At 41.0% G+C, this 20,768-nt stretch overlaps 1 protein-coding gene and 1 long non-coding RNA gene across 4 annotated transcripts in view; both read left to right on the top strand.

Moving 5' to 3' along the window:
- LOC129049777 (uncharacterized) overlaps positions 1 to 15,643 on the top strand; it is a 126,189-nt gene extending 110,546 nt beyond the window's left edge. For both annotated transcript variants that reach the window (XR_008513088.2, XR_008513087.2), the window contains one exon: positions 15,342 to 15,643. This is a non-coding gene — a long non-coding RNA (uncharacterized LOC129049777). The remainder of the gene's footprint in view (positions 1 to 15,341) is intronic.
- A 563-nt stretch (positions 15,644 to 16,206) lies between these two features.
- Positions 16,207 to 20,768, top strand: part of SLC35F4 (solute carrier family 35 member F4) — a 304,687-nt gene continuing 300,125 nt past the window's right edge. For both annotated transcript variants that reach the window (XM_002824783.4, XM_009249109.4), the window contains exon 1: positions 16,207 to 16,588. In XM_002824783.4, coding sequence (XP_002824829.2) covers positions 16,486 to 16,588 — 103 coding nt within the window. In that variant the 5' untranslated portion in view covers positions 16,207 to 16,485. The remainder of the gene's footprint in view (positions 16,589 to 20,768) is intronic.

The following is a 20,768-nucleotide window of genomic DNA, read 5'->3' as shown; positions in this document are numbered from 1 at the left end:
TGGAATCTGAAAATGATCTTGGAGTGGCTGCCCTGCCCCAGTCTCAGGTGCAAATACACCAAAGTGGGGGCACAGTGTAATTAGACATGGAAGGGACTCAGGAGTTCCTGTAGTTTCTCCAGGGGGAAGGGGGATGGATCCAGGAGGAAGCTGAGATCAGAGCTAGCATGTCCTTTTCAGAGTCATCAGTGGGCTGATGAGAGGGAGGGAGGGTACCACTCCCATCTCCTCAGCAGGGGCTACAGGTGGACTACTTAGCCCAGGTCTGGATGAAGGGCATATGGGAAGCCATGGTCACGTGGAGACCCAGCAAGAGCCAAGAGAACTCTGCATCTCTGCTCTCTCAAGTTATGCAAGCTAAACTTCTTACATATGCCCAGATGCTGTCTTAGAAACTGGAAAAGAGGCGTGGAAATAAGGAAGATGAGCAATTACTCCTAAATAATGAACAGGACCTATAGGGACATTTATGTTATATATTTGATTAAGCTTTAAATCAGATTGGGTTAAATAGACTTTTAAAAAAACCCAAATCTACATAGTAGGGGTTCAAGAAGGAGATCAGATTAGTCGGACAAAATAAAGAACCAGCATGTTCCTCTGCATGACTGTGTTGCAGTGTAAGTGAAATTTGCAACCCTATTACTGCAATAAATGTCATAATTTTATTAAGGGGAAGGGAAATAATATTTGTTTAACAGTCACTCTATTGGGCTTGTTTTCTTTATTTAATCATTACAGAAACCCTTTCTGATAAATGTTATGCCCATTTTAAAAAATGGAGCCCAGATTTTAGAGAAGTTAATTATCTTAATCATTTACATATAAGAGGCACAACAGATATTTCAACTATATTGACACCATGCCCCTTATATACATACGTGGAATACTTCATTTATTTAAAATATGTATGTTGCTTCTGACTTTTGTTTCACAACAAAATCCTGGTAGAGGGAAGTACTGGAAGGAGGCATCCATAGAAAGAGTAGGAGGCACCCTCATGATCTGAAAGTTCCAGAGAAAATAAACTCATAATAGATAAGTTCAGAGGTGTGCAAAATGCACCTTAAGTACAAATTGTTTCTGGGGTCAGAATCTGAAAGTATACTGAGCTGACCCTACAGCTAATCAATGACATTAGTATGTTTAAGGGAAAAATGTGTGAGTTTGACGTGGAGGAGGCAGTCAGCATGGGCTCTACACAGATCAGAGTGGAGAGGGCATTTGTTCCCAGTGTCAGGGATGTCATGAGAATAATTTCGTTAAATTTTGTAGTATTCAATTTTCTTTGCTTTGAATCTGGGTTTAGCAAACGAACAAATCTCTGATTATATTTTGACTTCCTATGTAAATCTGTGCCGATTTGTGCATTCTGTGTCAACCATGTCTCCCTTTATGAATGAATCCTTTAGCAATCCAACTTATTCATCAGTGTATTGTGAGTTTGTTTAATGTGAGTTCCTTTTCGAGGAGTCTGCTCTGCTCTTGGTGTACTAACAAATTCAAGTTTCTAGACCTGCAAAGTTGAGAATCAAAATCTGAAACACAGAGAAACACCAAGGTAATACCACTCGATGAGATCTCCAGACAATCTGCCCAGTGTCCTCCTGGATACATTCTGAGCGCAGCTACAAACTTCAACACTTTAAATGATGTTTTATTGTTTTATTTAATGTAGAAAAATTAGTGTCATTGCTCAAATGTTGTATCTTCAGAGAAACTTTGTTTTAAAAGTGCTAGACATCATGTCTAGATTTAAAATATAATGGGGTTCTTTGTCATCAGTGTACCTCCAAATCAAGAGAAATAGTAACTTCAATCTGGGATCAAGAATTCTTGGTAAAAGCACTGCCAGGTAACTCTCCAGATGAGGCTGGGAATTTTCCTGTGATAGGGATTTTACTCCTTCTTGAGGTAGCACATTCTTCCTTTACACAGCCAGGGGGACCACTGGAATATGCCCCTTAAGTTGAGGAGAAGCCCTCAGTCCTTATTCCACCCATATATCATATCCAGTTTTCACATGATAATACTATTTTACATTTATTGAGTTCTTACTACATGCAAACAAATGCAAATTGCTTTAAGTACACCATCTCATTTTATCCTCATGATAGTTCTAGGAAGTAAGTTGTGTTTTTATTCCCATTTTAAAAATGAGGAAACTGTAGAAACTGTGAAGCCCTGAAAATATTTCAAAAGATCTACTGTCCTTCCTTCCTTCTTTTCTTCCTTCCTTCCTTCCTCCCTCCCTCCTTTCCTTTCCTTCCCCTTCTCCTTCCTTCCTTTTTTCCCTCCATTCTTCCCTCCTTCCTTCCTTCTTTAATCCCTCCCCGCCTCACTCCTTCTCTCCCTCCCTCCTTTCCTCCCTTCCTTCCCCACTTACTCTGTGCTAAATATAGAGTTTTATAATGCGGATATAAAGCAAAATACAAACTTAATCCTGGCTTTATAAAGCTTACTGTCCAGTAGGAAGATAGACCTGTGAATAATCCTTGCAACAGAGCACCACAGATACTGTGAAAGAAGTAAGTACCAGACACAACAGGACACAAAGGGAGGTGATTCCCATGCCGGCAAGGAACTCATTAAAGGTTTTAATGGAGGATGTGCTTGAATTGAGACTTGAAAAACATTCTCCTGGCAGGGAAATATGGTGGTGTTGAAAGGAGTCAGGGTAATGTGACTCTTCCAGGGAAAAGGAGCAGCAAAGTCATGAGATGAAAAACAACCAGGAGTAGCTGGTTAGCTTGGCTGAAGCGTATGGTTGGACAGATCAAAGTTGACATCCTCAGACTGAGGTGGAGGTAAGAGCAGGGAACCTTATTGCATTTGTGGCAGTTGTTGAGGGACGCCTAGGGCTCAGGCTTGATGGTTTAGATCCTGGGAAGAGCCAGGCCTGGGGCAGAAGGATTAAGTTGTTCAGCTCCAGGGTAAGGAATGAGTCTTATTATGACCCCCAAGAGCAGTGTATTTAGCGACAAAGGCAGGATAGAACCTATGTTTTCTGACTTCCTACTGTTGCATAATGGTATAAGATCCTTAAACTCAAAATACTTTCTTGAAAAGTGCAATGCCAAGTACCTTGCAAAACTCTTTGGAATATAAGATTTGGCAGTGCCTACTTTAGAGTTTTTCCCGCACTAAAATTCTGATCATGTTCTAAGGGCATAAAATGTTGGGGCCGCAATTACCCATATGTTCCTCTTTAGAAGTGGATCATGACTTGTTTTCTGAGGAAAATTTTGGCCCTGCCTGGATGGAGATGGCAGAGATGGTATGTCCTTCAATATGGGCCCGAGTGCTGGTTTGTCAATATTCATAAGACAACACCAAAAAAATACCTTTATACTTGTTGTTTCTTAAAGAAGGTAAATAGATTTTCCTTGAAGGAGTGACATAGAACATTTGGCTCCAAGGACTTGTCTTTGATAACCAGTATTAATGAATGAATTAATCAACTAATTTTGGAAATAGCTATGAAGTGCCTACTCTGTGCCTGGCACTATACTAGACATTGGGAATACAATAGTGAACAACAACAATAAAAAAAAATGAGGTTGTCCTAAAAATATCACATATTTACAGTCTAGAGAGGGAAACAGGCAAATAAGGACTTTCTTGATGAAGCAGCTTCTTGGTTGAGATGTGAAGGAAAAGTCCCAGACAAGGCAGGGGGCAAAGAGTTGAGGGAGAGAGTGTTCCAGATAGAGGGAACAGCATGTCTAAAAATCCAGAGGTGAGAAAGTCCATAGCTTTTTCAGATATCTCAAAAGAGTTCATTCAGGAAGTTAGAGTGAGTGGAGTAGTCACAGAGTTGAGGTTGGAGATGTAGACTGGGACCAAAGTCTGCAGTCAATGATTAGGGATGTGGGATTCACGCTAAGAGTCCTGTTGAACCATTCAGTTGTTTAAGCAGAAGTTTGTTATTGAGGAAGCAGGTTGGCTATGGTTAGAAAAACAAATTAGAATAGGAGAAGATCAGATAGAAAGCTGTGTGGTAATCCAGGCTAAAAGAAGGGTCATATCAGCCTACAGAATGGGAGAAAATATTTGCAAACTATGCATCCAACAAAGGTCTAATATCAAGAATCTATAAGGAACTTAACAAGCAAAAAGCAAACAGCCCCATTAAAAATGGGCAAAGGACATGAACAGACATTTCTCAAAAGAAGACATACATGCAGCCAACAAGTATATGAAAAAATGCTCAACATCACTAATCATTAGAAAAATGCAAATCCAAAACCACAATGAGATACCATCTCACGTCAGTCAGAATTGTTATTAAAAAGTCAAAAAGTGGCTGGGCATGGTGCCTCATGCCTGTAATCCCAGCACTTTGGGAGGCTGAGTCAGTAGGATCACTTGAGGTCAGGAGTTCAAGACCAGCCTGGCCAACATGGTGAAACCCCATCTCTGCTAAAAATACAAAAATTAGCCAGGTATGGTGGCATAAACCTGTAATCCCATCTACTTGGGAGGCTGAGAGAGAAGAATCGCTTGAACCCAGGAGGCAGAGGTTGCAGTGAGCCGAGGTCTGCCACTGCACTCCAGCCTGGGTAACAGAGCAAGACTCCATCTCAAAAAAAAAAAAAAAAAAAAAAAAGTAAAAAAATTACAGATGCTGGCAAGGTTGTGGAGAAAATGGAACACTTATATACTACTGGTGGGAGTGTAAATTAGTTAAGCCACTGTTGAAAGCAGTTTGGCAATTTCTCAAAGAACTTAAAATAGAACTACCATTTGACCAAGCAATCCCATTACTGGGTATATACCCAAGAAAATATAAATTGTTCTATCATAAAGAACATGCTTGTGTATGTTCATTGCAACAATATTCACAATAGCAGACATGGAATAAACCTAGATGGCAATCAATGGTGGACTGGATAATAAAAATGTGGTACATATGTATCATGGAACGCCACAGAGTCATCAAAAAGAGCAAGATTATGTCTTTTGCAACAACATGGATGGAGGCTATTACCCTAAGTCAATTAACACAGGAACATAAAACCAAATACTGCATGTTCTTACTTATAAATGGGAGTGAAATACTGAATATACATGGACACAAAGAAGAGAACAATAGACAATGGAGCCTGCTTGAGAGTGGAGGGCGGGAGGAGGGTAAGGATTGAAAAACTGCCTATCAGGTACTAGGCTCATGACCTGGGTAACAAAATTATCTGTACCGTGAACCCGTGTGACACGCAGTTTACCCATGTAAAAAACCTGCACATGTACCCACTGAACCAAAAATACAAGTTGGAAAGAAGAAAAAAAAAAGATGGGTCACCTGACCTTGGGTAGCAGAGCTGAAAAAGGAGAGAAAAAGACCTGTTGGAAACTATCTACAGGATTTGCTGCTATTTACCAGTTCCTTATTAGGGATAATCATTTACAGAGATTTCCCTGAAGGATAGGTAGCCCACTAGTCCTTAAACCTGGGTTTTAGATTAGTTAAGAATAAGGGGGCCCTGATCTGAAGTGCATATACTTTGTATATATCCAATGTTGCTGCTGTGTTTAATTGTAAATTGAAATTTTAGATGAACGTTTATGAAAATTTAAGAATTTTTCTTCACTTATTAAGCAAAAACATGCATTTCTCAATCCATTCTCAAGATTATAAATTGAACACAACCAACTTCTTCAATCTTAAGTTCAATAGTAATTTTTTTGTTTTTATAAGAAGTAACTTATTTTCACCTAGTAATTCTGTAATTTTTATATGGCAGAATCTTTGAGTATTTGGTTGCAAATAGACATTCTAAAAATATAAATGTGGTTATATTGGGTTAGTCTTTTTCTGAGTCACAGAAATAACTCCCTCGCGCTCTCATTTTTTTCAGCAGCCAGGTTTTGTATTATATACAAGAAATATGAATTTCAAAGATTTATTCATGTCCCTAAGAAACTAGAAATGTAGCAGAGATGGAAGGCAATCAGATCTTCACTCTGTAGTGTGATAAATGCCCCCATAAAGGGTAAGCACAAAGGGTAAGTCAGAATGCCGTAACTTTACAGGTTTCCCTTTTCATCCTGGTTGTGGGAACAGCCCTGCTATGTGAAACTTACTGCATTGCTTTGTTCTATGTCTGATTGTACCAACATTATGCTGACCCAGGATGTGTGGGTGTCTGACTCCTTCCTCCCCATTTTGAAGTCAAAAGGTTTGGAATTACATGTCATGCAAAAGGCTGCAGTCTCTATTCAGACCAAATCTCATTGTTGCAGGTAACCTTTTAATGCCAGATTTTGCTTAATGAAGTTACTTCCACATTGCTTCTGTTAACCCATGGTTGGAAGATTGCTTTGCTAATCTAGAATCCAGGAATTCTATCAAAAGACACATTCTGCAGAAAGGACATTCTCATCAAGTCTCTGATCAATCTGCTTAACAACATTGGCATTGATTTACATTAGTTGGATGTAGTAGAATCCAAGAATGGCCACAATTGTTTGCAGTAATCTCACCACGAGGCAGAATCCATTTCTCCACCCAATCAATCTGAGTTAACCTGCAACTTACTTTGGCCAATAGAATATGAAAGAAGTAAGTTCTGAGTCTAAGCCTCAAGAGGCTTTGCATTCTTAACTCTTACTCTTGGAATTTTGCTGCTGTCATGAACAAGCCTGGACTGAACTGCTGGATCATGGGATATGTGGCCCAGTTATCCCAATCTCCCATCCACTAGACATGTGAAAGAGCCTATCCTATTCAGTCCCCAGCTGATCTACCTGCTGACGACAAATGCATAAGCAAGCCCACCCAGGATCAACCAAGCCTGGCCAGATTAGTAGAACCATGTAGGTGACTAATAGTTCATGAGAAGTAATAAATGGTTGTTATTTTAAGCCACTAAGGTTTGGAGTTGTTTGGTATGCAGTAAAAGCTAGACAATAACACTACTATTTTGACATTACTGCGGTGGTAGTAAGTCCTAGTGAATTTCAGAGCAGAGTAGGATGAAGGAAGGAAGGAAATTAGAGAAAAAGAAAGAAGATAGCATGTGCTCATCACCTTTGCATGCCCAGCTGATGATTTCTTTACCTGAACCAATGAAGAAACAAGTCAACAAGTCTCCTGAGTATTTCAGTAGGAGATTACACATAAAGAGGAGATTCAAATCTCTGAATTAATTATAATTCACAAAAGATTTGTCAAATTGAGTCCATGTTATTAATGGCAGTGAATGTTGACAATGTCAACTCCATCATAAGAAAATATATATAATTCCATCCATTTACTCTTATCTAAAGACACCATGAAATTATTTATTTATTTATTTATTTATTTATTTATTTATTTCACTGCCTCTTCCAAAAGATTAGGAGTAACAGTTGACAGATTGGATAAGTAGTCAGTTACTGATTACACCAGAAACATAACTCACACAGACTTTGGAAATTAGACATCGTCTTGGATTTAAATTTAACAGAACTCTTGATGGGCATTCCTTCTGTCTACCAAACCCAGGGCTCAGTCAGAGGAAGATAGAAAGAAGGATAAGAAGAGAAGCATACGGTCTGATTTGGAAAGGTGGTGGGGAGGGATGGCAACATGAGTAGATTTGATCTGATTGCACATAAGGAGCAGTTAGAAAGCCACGTGGCCAAAGGTGGCATTGCACAGGGTCGGGGAAAGATGATCCACTGAGAGTGAGAAGGGTTGCCAGAGACTCATCGAGGGGCCTCTGAACCATCTGTTTAGCCCTCCAGCCTCAGTTTCCTTCTTTGTAAACTTTGCACTGGGCAAGTTATTACATTTCTGGTCCTGAGACAAGTCAACCTATCTTGAGTGTTTGTGCCTTGCTTGTACTTTGAGAAAGTGATCCTAGGCTTCTGATGAAAACTTTTGTTTGTTACAATGATTTCTTCAACCTTTAATGTGTTTTGATTGCCTGGTATGTGACAGGTACTCTGAGAAGCACTGGTCATACCATGGTGAACAAAATGCAGTCACTGCCTTTGAGGAACTTAAGTATGCAGTGTCGAGAAGATTACACAGCAGGGAAAGAGCTATTATGGAGCAAATACTTGGCTCCTCCAGGAAGGAGGATGGGGTTAGCAGAGAAGCCTTCCCAGAGAAGAAAATCCTTTTGAAACAGCTGAGGGAGGAGGAGTAGTAGTCAGATGGAGACGCATTTGTAGGGACTGTCCAAGCATGGATGTTCTTATCACTTGGCTGTACTGCATAGAAGCGAGTAATACTGATGTCCAAATAACTGTACTTAGAGCACTTTATTAGCTTAAGAATGTAAACATTTTAGGGCTACTTTGAGATTTTACAAAACTTTTTATGTACTTGTTGTCACGGAGCCCTGTTTTATTATTTATGAGAACATGGAAAGACAGAAGAATTAGAGACCTTTAGTCAGGCTTCATCACATTCCATGGAAAGGAGATAATTGCAATTACTAAAAAGATGATGTGCAGGCAGGCGGCACACTCCAGCACATTGCACATAAAACAAGCCATGCTGGAGAATAAAGATCTGGGAAAGGGTTTCAGGGTTTGTCGTGTGTGTGTGTGTGTGTGTGTGTGTGTTTGTATTCACTTTAATATTAGCAAATTATATTTCGGAACACTTGGAAAATGGAAGATTACTTATAATTTCACTCCTCTTACCACCATTTTTTGAATTTTGAATATCTTAACTATTTTCCCCCTGTATTAAAAAATATGTAATTGTAGCAGACCTCCGTATACAATCTAGAATTCTGATTTTTTTCACCACTTAATATTAGAACATAGGATTTTTCTCATCACTTTGTAGTCTTCATAGCAATAGCCATAATTTTAATATCTAAAGTGTATTCTACCCAATGGATGCATTGTGATTTACTAAACCATCTTCCTATTTTTGGGACATTTGAGTTGATTACATTATTTTATTATTACCAGTGATGCTATGATGAATACCTGGGTGGCATAGGAATATGGAACTAGTAGAGACTTTAAATGTTACTTGAGGCTCTTTTCCCCCTTGGTATTCAGAAGAGGACTTTGTTTTATTTACAGCACAACTGGAGAGGTGCCAGCAAGATAAGACTATAATGCAATTGACTCTTCGTGGGATAATGCTATGGGGTAGCCCGGGGGACATACGAAATTCTGTTACACATTTATGGATAACAGGGGAGAATCAAACCCATAATTTCCACAATGGAAATATTTAGCTTGAGGTTTATACAGCCCATATCACTGAAACGGATTATGGAAACTGTGGCTGCAACTACTGTTACAGCTGCTGATATCCATTGCAGACATGGCCTAGGATTTCTCTACTTGGCTTCCCATTCAGAATTTGGAATGGATGCTGAGATTGGTGGAGCAGGGATATGTGCCAGTGACTGAGTGGGGAGACTGGGAAAATTGGCATCTTAACCTGAGCTCTTCAGAAAAGAGAGCCTGAGGCAGAGGCAGGGGTTTATGTACTAGTGTATACATATGAGGGCATGTGACTGAGCTGACCATAGTTTAGCATGAAGACTGAGCAGTCTGACTAATTGCACGATCTTGTGGGCAAGAGGCTGCAAAAGTGACAGCTTCTCAGGGAAGTCCATTCAGAATGGAATGGAGAATTTATATCCTAGCTCCTATTTCCCATGGTCACAGTTTTGCCCAGTGTTACATCTGTCCCCTGCACTTTCAGGTTGTACGTGCTTGAGCCAAGCAAATGCATTTTCATGTCTCAGCACCAACAAGGAAATGCTGGTGCAGGAGGTTAGAGGTGCCCAGCATTGGCATGAGGTGAGGTGCTGTCAGACTGTGTCTAGGTGAATCAATGACAATCCATACAGGGTGGTCACTGCAAAGGTGAGACAAAAGAAAATGAATTGGAGCATAAAAGTTATTTGGTGCAATCTTTTTAGCTTCTCTCTTGAAAGGTATGCTCTTTCTGTTAGGAGCCTCCTCTAGCATCAGCTGGGTACTTAAAAAAAAAAAAAAGATGAATGTCCACTTTGGTACCTCTGTATTATTTCAGGGCATTTAAAAAGCAAGTTCTACTGATGGGAATCACAGATACTGAAAATAATGATGAAATAAAACCTTGTGAATATATTTCCTGCAGAGTAATAGTTCTTGAAATTAAAGACAAAGTCATTTCTGAAATTGCTGTTGGCAATAGTAGTCATTCAAGATGTGGATGTATTGAACATGTATTCTGGAGTCTCTGTTTTATGGATGCATTCTAACGAGTTTCAAATTTTGTGTTCTCTCTGATTTTCTGTGCCACTCATAATGTTTTTTTCCAACAATTTCTTTTGTCTTCTGTATGATTTATTGATGAATTGCTTCAAGAACTAGTGATCTTAGACACACATAGTATGTCTTTGGAAAACAAAGGACAAAGAGAACAGAATTTGAAAATTAAATGTAGTGTTTATAGAAGGAATTCAAACTCTTCAATTACAGTTTTTAGTAACTTTACTTTGTATGTATCAGAGTTGTCCTGAATGTTGATGGTCATGGGGCCAGAGGGAAAAAGAGAAAACCCTTGAGTGTCTAGTATTAGCTCTGACTGAGATGATAATTGTTTTTATGTTCACATCCAGAATTAGTCACATAGCTTCACTACAACCACAAGGGGGCAGGAAGTGCAGTCCTGTGGTATGCCTAAAATGGGGGAGAACCATGACTATTTGGCAAACAGTAACAATGACTACCACAGCAGGGTTGGCATTTTTAGCAGTTAATGTTACAGAAAGCCTGTGTGACAAATAATATGCAGCAGGTTTGAGGCTGTGGTGTGCATGGCATTTTTAGACGTTTAAATTACAGAAAGGCTTATTTGTAAAATGAATATGTAGCAGGTTTGAATGTATAACCACCAACACAGCTGTTCAAAAGGGTTTAAAAAAATCTTTATTTGCTTTAAATTACTGTAAATCTTACTCTGAGTCCCTATTCCTCATAAAAATAGTGGGAAATGCAATCTCAGTCTTGTTGGGGCTCCCCTGCTGCAGAGTTATGCAGTCAGGGGAGATCTTTGGCTTAGTTCAGCATCAGGGAGGTCTGATCTTCAGTCCACTGGGCACTGCTGAAATGTGCAATAGTCAAGCCCACATGTGATCCCTCTGGGGCTGGGGACTCTGCTGCTTCTGGACAAGCTGGGAGGCACCAGAATATCTGCTGAAGCTGGGAAGCCTAGTGGCTAATGGGCCTGTCTCCCATGGGGCATCACACTGTGATCCCTCTGAGGTTGCTCCACTTCACCAAGCAGGACCTGAGTGCCTCCTACACCTGGGGATTAACAGCCTTGGTCCCTTTCCCAGTATGAAGTAAACTCTTCCTGTGCTCATGCTTCCTTAAAGGACAAGAAGAACTGCTGATCTTGAGCAGCTTCTCTTTCTGCAAAGCACTGAACTTCTGAAGCCACTAATTCCATTGGCACACAAGGTCTGCCTCATGTGATCATTGCCCACAGTTGAAAGAATTAAAGGAGACCTGTAAAAGCAATTGCCACAGTGAAGTTCCAAGAGTGTGAATGAAGAGTGAAAGTGTAAATCGACTTCAGTAAAAAACAATGGACAGTGCAGGGGTAGGGCTAGGAGAAGAAACTGAATATTTCTTGTGTAACCCACGATGTGCCAGGCCTTCGTAAAATATTTTAATATGTGATCTCACTTAACCATCACAGCAATACTATGAAATACAGAGTATGAGCCCATTTTACAGAGGAGGAAACTGAGACTCAAAGGGTTCTATGTCTGCATAAAAATAGTACTGATAGCTAATATATATGATGCTTACTATATGCCAATCACAGTTATAAGATCTTTATGAATATAAACTCATTTACTTCTCATGATAGTTCCACGATATAGGTGTATATTTCTATTTTAGAGATGAGAAAATTGAGTCATAGAGATTTCAAAAGATTTACCCAAGGTCACACAGCTAGAAAATGATGAGAGGTCAGAAATGACTCCTGGCAGTCTGCTCCAAAGTCCGTGCTTTAAACCACTGTGCTGTACTGCCGAGTACAGTATAATGCTGTAGGGAGAGGGAGAAAGAGAAAGACAGAGACAGAGAGAAACATACAGAGAGATAGACAGACACACACAGACTCAGAGAGACAAAGACAGAAAAACAGACAGACCTAGAGAGAGGGAGACACAGGGAGAGACAGAGACAGAGAGAGGCACACACACACACACTCACTCACACACACACACACAGATCATAGACAAATTCTGAAATTTGAATATATATGTTGAAATTACTTAAGACTTTCTCCAAAGAGGTTCAGTGCCTTTCCAAAGAGTTGAGCCTCAAAATTAGTCCTGGGATGCAGCCTGGCACCTGAGGTCAATGAAGAGTGGACTCGGCCCTGTCTTCTCATACAGACACCCAGCCCCTTTGAGCTGAAAGGTAAATTAGCAATGTCTGCCATTGCCTATGATTGAAACAGAAAGGCTGTGTCAGCATTCCAAATGGGGTGGCTGATGACTTGGCAGTTAAATACTCAAAACAACTTCCCTGAAAATGGAATATTAAGAGCATGCTTTTTCTTTCTCAGGTGCCATTTCTTATCACCTGGTTGGCTAGAAGCCAGATGCTTTTAAATACTAACACTGTTTAAATTACTTGGGGTCAACTCTTTGTAAATAGTGCTGGTGTTTGTACAAAGTAACATTGGCCCTTGACTATAAAAGCTTAAATATTCTTGGCTTTCCAAGCAGCCAAGTTACTTTTAGCCCAAGGAGATAGGTAAACTATACTAATTTCCCAGAGGGGAAAAAGATCATTTCCCCTTCTTTCAGTGGTAACTTCAAATAGGTGAATAGAAGGATTAGGTGTCTTGTTCCTGCCATAAAAAGAGGACTAAAGCCCAGATTTTCTGATCCCTTTCTGCTAATTAAAGTACAGAAGACTAGATTCTATGCATTTTATTTTACTAACCCTTCCAAAGTGTATAGATTGATATGGTATTTTCAGACTGCTTATCTTTGAATAAAATTTATACCCAGTGATCATATTTAGTTTTAATGTTATTACTTGGTATAGCTATTCTAGCATCAGACACGAGGACTGTAAGTGATTATCCCACGAACTACTTTACAAATGATTTGGCTTTTTAAAAAAAAAACACAACAACGTGAATAACTAATTGTATACTCAATTAGTATAAATAGCTAATCTGATTTGATCAGATGATCAAAATACATATGGCTCATATATCAAAACTCATCTGGGATCACAGATAGATACCCTCTGCTTGATGCATTAAAAAATTCCTGAAAAGCACACAAAAACCATTTTGTTTTATAACAAATCGAATTATAATTTATAACTACTAGGGAAACTGGCTATGTGAAGGGTTATCATGATAAACTATTTTATGAATCAAATAATGACCTTCAATCTTCATTTATTAAGTTATGTCTTTTCTTTATTCTTTCAGAATAGATTTGAGGCATACATTGCAACTCATAGTTTGTAAATTTGAATATTTGGGTTTGTGAAAACTGGTAGACTAAACATGCAAACATAAAAATGCTTTAAAAATTATCCTTTCTTCCGCCAGGCGCGGTGGCTCATGCCTGTAGTACCAGCACTTTGGTGAATCATCTGAGGTCAGGAGTTAGAGACCAGTCTGGCCAACATGGTGAAACCCCATCTCTACTAAAAATACAAAAAAATTAGCTGGGCGTGGTGTCAGGTGCCTGTAATCCTAGCTACTCAGGAGGCTGAGGCATGAGAATCGCTTGAACGCCGGAGGCGGAGGTTGCAGTGAGCCGAGATCGCACCATTGCACTCCAGCCTGGGTGACAGAGTGAGGCTTTGTCTCAAAAAAAAAAAAAAAAAAAATTATCCTTTCTTCAAAATAATTTCTGTAAATTGTTAACAATGTCGAAAACGACTATTGAAAGATTAAAACATCTTTTATCATATATGCCAAAGAGTGTTCATGACTAGCAGAAATTTACCTTTGACTGTTTATCAATTTATAATTGTAGGATTTCAGTTCCTTCCATGAAAAGAAAAGTGTGGCCTAGATTATAGCACTTGCTGGCATTTACTATTTTGGTCATCCTATTACAGATGATTATAGAGAGATTTGTAAGTGTTTTGCTATTTTAAAATTTATTTCCAGGTTAGTCTGAAAATTTTTACTTTTTCAAAAGAAAACATAGACTCTTGTGGGTATGTTTACATTGTAGTATTTAAGTTTGTGCTGAATTTACTGTTTATGTGAAAGATCAGATCCAGTTAAATACATTTTTATCTACTTCTATGGAGATTTATGAAAACAAAGCAAAAGCAGGAAGAAGGCAATGACTTACACAGTAATTGTTATTTATAATTTAAGTACATTAATTATGGCAAGATAAGTTATAAGCAATGGGAAAAACCACTTGTTTTTAAAGTCTTGCATATATGTGTGTGTATGTATGTGTATACATATATATTCCTGTTACATTAGAAGGTTTTTGTTTGAATTGTTTCCTAATTTCTCTCTTACTGATACATATATTAATGTGCTATGGATTATGATGGCTATTATTAAAATATATAATATAGGTAATATGGGAAAATTTATCTTTCATAGAAACTTCAAACAAAAGTGACATTTAAAATTATATATGATGAACACATTTTACCATGTGCAATACATGCATTTGATATAACTTTTGCCACAGAATAATAAAACTAACAAAAGCGTGCTGAATATTATTTCACATGGGGGGTGTAAAGGCATAATGCTTTCATTTTTGCTTTATATGGCTAGCTCCCCATCATTGCCCTAGTGTTGGTTTTTTCGTTTAGTTCCTTTTGACCTTTTAGCTCTTTCCACTCTTCCATCTTTCCTAGCCCAGAAAACAGGTGTAGGAGGAAATTGGTTTCTTTATGAGCTCTCCTTCCAGCCACAATAATCTGAGATTGACTCCACTCTCAAGATCCCGTGCTAAGCTTTGTGTTTGGATGAAAACCCAAAACATATTGTAAAATTTAATATTGCGTTTTCATATGCTTAAACCTAATTTACCTTTTAGAAAAAAAGTTTGCATATGTCTTCCTTCTTAAGGGCCCACACACAATGTGGAAAATGCTTGGAGGCAGGATGGTGTGATAGGTTCTCTGGAGGTTTCTGAGAGGGGCATTGAAGTCGACTTATGTTTCTCTTTTTTTCTTCTCCCTAAGCTTTAGTAATATGAAACCTGGCAGGGATGTCTTAAGCCAGCTCTGCACGGAAGGTGGACCTAAATGGCCTCTAAGCTGATGAGCTGACCCTCCTCTCCACCAATCCTCCACCTCCACCTTTTCATTTCTGAGATGAAACTTTGAAAATTATTATTATTATTATTTTTTTTTTTTTGCAGGAAGCTGTGTCTGCAGACTATGAACAGAGGAATCGTCTCCACTGCTCACTGACCCTAACCCATTGGGTCTCTGGCTGAAGCAGAAGAGCCACACACCTGAGGGGAGGGTGTTCGCTCTGAACACACAGCTTCAAGGATGTTCTGCTCTAATGGAAAGGCTCTAGACTGTAGCTAAGACTTTCACTCGTCCAGATATTTACAATTTGAAGGACTTCCCTCCTGATATTTTTGGCAATAAAGGAGAAAATCATTTCTCCTCAGAGCATTTGAAATTGGAAAAATAAACGTGCTGTGTGCAGCTGAATCTTCTAAGCCTTTGACATTTTTCAGTGGCAGGATGGAGGGTCCGTATGGACAGTCAGACTTGAGGGCTTGAACACTTACAGTCTTTGCGTCTGCAAAACCTGGATAATCACTCCATATACCACCTGCCGGGAAGTAATTTTCTTGTCATTTCATAAAAAAAGATTCCCAGTCTTCTAGACAAGTTGCAAGGACTGACTAACGCCGGGGAATGCTTGCATATCAGCAGACCAGAGGTGGTGTAGACGCCAAGCGTGGACCGAGTCCCGTGGCGCCCCAGAAGTGTCTTCTCCTCGAGCGACAGAGTTAATTCCTCGCATTAACAGCTATGAGTCCCTCTTGGGTTTCTCCCACCCCCAACACCCTTCTCTGAGCCCCTGGCCACCGTCGCCTTCTCTTCTCCTCCCGCGCCCCCCTGACCAAACATCCCTTTCATCAGGTGGGGTTGGGGTGCCTAGTCTTCGGGAAGGAGCGCGCAAGGGTTAATGATGAAAGCTGGCGACCAGGTGGGGCGCCCACACCCGCCCCCGGCCACGGTGGGCGTCGGAGGTGAGGGGGCGCTATTCGGGCAGCAGTGCTCCGGGTGGCGCGCGGGAGAGCTGCCAGGCTGACGGAGAGGCCGGCCCGAGTGGGGGCCGCTCCGTCGCCGCCGCCGCTGCCGCCGCCGCCGCCGCTGCTGTGATGCGGAGCCGGTGCTGCGCCGGGCGGTGGAGTCAGAGCCCGGGCGCGGGAGCAAGAGCTGCAACATCAGCACCAGCGGCTCCAGCACCTGCACCAGCTCCCGGGCCCCGCGCTGCGCTCTCCGCCCCGCCGCACTCGGGGCCGTGGCCCCGCGCTCTCTATGGATGTCAAGGCGGCCCCCAACGGGGTGGCCACTATCGAGGACCGGATCCTGCGGATCACCGGCTACTATGGCTATTACCCAGGTTACTCCAGCCAGAAAAGTAAGACGCCGCGGGGCTGCCCTGCGAGAGGCGGGGAAGGGAGGTGGGCGCGCAGGGGTGCCTCGGGGATGCAGACGGGCGGGCGCGCGGTACGGACACCTGCAGCCCTGCGGGCGCTGTCCACGCCGCCTTCCTGGCGGCGGGGACCCCCCGGGGAGAAAAGTACGTCCGCTGTCCTCGGTGCTGAACCGTGAGAGGGCAAGGAGCCTGGCTGGGTGCGCCCAGGAGTTTGGAAACAGTCGTAGCCTTGTGGGGAGGTGCGGAGGGGACCTGGTGAGCGCTCCTGACCGCCGTCGGCCGGCTCACCCTGGTGGATTTACGTCCGGAGGAGGCTAACATGGCTGTTCACTTAGCGGAAAGTCAGCCTTAGGGGCTACATGCCCCGAAAGCCCCTACTGCGTGCGGGGCGCTGGGGACGCAGGCTCGGGAGGCTCGGGGGTGGGGCTGGCGGGGGCGGCCGACCCAGACGTGGGTCCCGGCGCTGGTGGGGTCAGCTCTTTCATTCCGGGCTGTTGAGACGCTGCCAGCGCGGGAGTTACTCCGGTTACAATATCTTTAGGAGGTTCTTTACCCTGGGCAGAGAAAAGAACCTGCTCAGGTCTCCGAGCCCCAGAGCTTGGAGCCAGAGACCCGTGCAAAAGACTGGGGGTGTGGAGGGGGGGGGGGGTCTGAGAAGGGGAGGCGACAGGGCCACCCGCCCCCGCCGCACGTCGCGGCCACCGCTTTCTTCCAGCTAAGCGAGGTCATGCGGCGTGGATGCTTTCACGTTTCTGGACCAGTTTTGGTGGGAGGGCGATGAGGTGTGCTCTGCTCGCAGTCCCCCTCCCCCAGTACACAAAGCCACTAGCTATATTTGCTGGGATTAGTTCTACTGGCGACTGAAGTGCAGCTCATTTTTCTTCGAATTGGAGGAGTAGCTGCGGTTTAGTTTCTATGCAGGTGGGCTTTCGCTTTTTTCTTTATCAATGCATTTCTGTCGCAATAGTTGGAGCTTAATTGATGTTTTTGCCGTTATTGTTGTCAGAAACTTGGAAGCTCCTAGATGCATTTCTGATTCGTATTTTTCTATGACATTTGGGGTGCAATCAACATTACAGTTTCTGTGACGCGTGGGACCCACAAAAATTCCGGCACAAAGACAAGAAAACACTATTTTCTCATGTAACCCTACCATGCTTCCTCTCTATTGAATAATAATTCAAGAGCTTTGTTCCATGGGCTGTTCTCACACAGATATTTTCTAGTTCGATATTTCATCTGGTTTCAGGAAAGGCCTATCTGATTTGGATGATTTCTCTCTAGCTGTTTTTAGCATTAGGGGCTTAAATTATTCATTTTCCTCACAAAAGTAATTATATAGTGTTAGAATTTTCTGGAAAGAAAATAACACTCTGTGGAATGCCCTTTCAAGTCTCTGTACTATACACTCAAAAACTTCTCCTTTTTTATTGGCAAAGGATTTCTTTTTTAACCCTGAAAACATAAGTAAAGGAACTAATATACCTTGTGGAAATTACTTGACTTTCACCTTTGAATATTTTAATTAGGAACCGTGGGATTTTAGTGGCTTAGAGAATGTAGAAGCTGTGTGTGAAATTACAAGACTCAGGGTGGTTTATTATTGTAATTTTTATGACAATGGAACTTTGGCTAACAATGAACAACCCAAAAAGAATACTGAAAAAGTGACATTTTAGATAAGGACATGTTCATATTATATTTTTGTACTTGCTCAAATAGCTGCACATGCTTCATTTGCAATACAATAACAGGACAAAAAAAGGGAAGAGCACTGGCCAAGGCTATAACTGGAAGCCAAAAGGGATAAAGATTAACTTGGCATGGTTATTTGTGATGGGCACTTACCTACCTAAGTTCAGACCATATAGTTAAAAGAGCGAAGGCAGAGAATCTCACAAGAAGAGAGAATTAAGTGATAGTCAGATAAATCTCAGGATGCTCATGCTTTCGGAAGTAGAGAAAGATTGCTATTTTGCACAGTGAGAGATTGAGAGAGGAGAAAGCTGGAGGAGGGCCAGGGAACCGAGCACCATGAAATAATCCTGTCCTAATGCAGGCTTCAACTAGTAAACAAACACACTGAAGCAAACCAGTACAATATGGTCAATTGATTTGGCTGTTATAGGGAATGAGCAACAGCTTAGGGGAAGTCTGGAAAAATATACTTAAGAAAAGCCTACAGTGATGAATACATAATACGTGAAAGCAAGGTGACTTTCTCATTTCCTGTCTGATCACAGATGAAGGACAATCTCTAGATATCTATGCCATTTACCTTTTTGGAGATAGATGGGGACTTACCTCTAAGAAAATGCACTGAAGATCAAGCCTTCGGTTAATGCATCCTGCTGTTTGCTTGTACCTTGTTCAGAAAAAATTCTAGTAGTCAGGCTGATGCAAAAAAAGAAATATAGTAGAATTCAGATAAATGAAGGTACTTTAATGGACAATAAATAGGGCATTTGTTTTATTTATCCTGTTCAATTAATGAACAGTTATTGAGTAAATATAAACAAGAAACCTGGATACAAAGATGATTAAAGGTGGGTGCCGTGGCTCATGTCTGTAATCCTAGCACTTTGGGAGGCCAAGGCAGGAGGATTGCTTGAGGCCAGGAGTTCAAGACCAACTTGACCAATGTAGTGAGGCACTGTTTCTATATTTATTTAAACATTTTTTAAAAAAAGATGATTAATGCATAGTGTGGTTACTTAGGTAGGGAATAGATTCATTCATTCAACAAGTGTTAATTGAGCACCTCCTATGTGTCAGGAGTACATCAATGAGCAAAACAGACAAAAGTATTTTCCTTTTAAGAACTTAAGTTCTAGTGGGAGGAAACAAGACAATAAACAAATAAACAAGTACATAAATTATTTAGTATGTTTCAAGGTGATAAGTGCCTTTTGAAAAATTACAACAGGATAAAAAGGATAAAATATTCTGGGGGTAGAAATTGTCACAATTTTAAATAGGCTCATCAGGGAAGTCCTCATTGAGGAAGTAACAATTCAGCAAAGACCTGAAGGATATGAGGGAGTTAGCCATATGGACATCCAGAAGAAGACATTCTGGGCAGTGGGAATAGCTAGTGCAAAGCTCTGATGTAGAGTGCAACTAGCATGCTGGAGAAACAGCAGGGAGGCCTGCATGGTTGAAGTGGAGTGAACAATTGGGAAAGTGGTTGGAGATGAGGTCACTGAGGATCCAGGAATGCAGATAAAGGGGGGCCTTAGAGGTCATTGTCAATCCTTTGGCTTGTATTCTGAATGAAATGAGCATTTGAAGAGTTTTGGGAGAAGAGTGATGTGACTTATCTTACACAAAGATCAGTCTCACTGCTCTACTGGGACAGGGTGAAGGTGAAAACACCTAATTAGTATGTTATTGTGATAATGTAGGTGAGACATGATGGTGGCTTGAACCAGAGTTGTGGCAGTAGAAGAAGAGAAAGGTGGTCAGAGTCTGTATATATTTGAAATTAGAGCCAATAGGGTACTCTGATAGATTGGATATGGTATCTGTAAGAAAGAGAGGAGTAAAAAATGACTGCATATTTTCTGGTTTGACTAAGTTTGAGTTGCCATCAGCTGAAGTGTGGAAGGTTTCAAGGTAGAGAAACTTTGGAAAGGGGTTGGGGGTGGATTGTCAGGGGATAAGGATAACATTTTAGAGATACTAAATGTAATTGGAGATGTAGAGTAAGCTTAGAGTTCAGAGTAGATGTCTGATTGGGGATATAAATTAAGGATTTGCCAGTACTTGGGTGGTATTTAAGGCCTAAGACTGGATGAGACCTCCAAGGAATGAATGCATATAGAGAAGAGAAGAGGCAGAAGGATTGAATTTTGAGACACTCTGACATTAAGAGGTCCCAGAGAAGAAGAAAACCATCAAAGGAGACCAAGAAGGAGCATCCAGGTAGAGAGGAGGAAAACCAGGAACATGTGATACCCTGGAAGCCAGTAAATAAAGAGTTTGAAGGGGAAGAGATTAGCTGAGTCCAGTGCTATTGAAAGGTCAAGTAAAATGAAGACCGATTGAATTTGACAATTAAAGGTCATGGGTGATCTTGACAAAAATGTTGACAAGAGCGCATAAGGATAGATAAAATGGATTAGAATGTGTATAAGAGAGAATTAGAGGGAAGAACTGGAAA

This window comes from Pongo abelii, chromosome 15, assembly GCF_028885655.2.
Source record: "Pongo abelii isolate AG06213 chromosome 15, NHGRI_mPonAbe1-v2.0_pri, whole genome shotgun sequence".
Lineage (NCBI taxonomy): Eukaryota > Metazoa > Chordata > Mammalia > Primates > Hominidae > Pongo > Pongo abelii.
The sequence above is the reverse complement of the archived record's forward strand: the minus strand, read 5'-3'. Positions and strand labels throughout refer to the sequence as shown.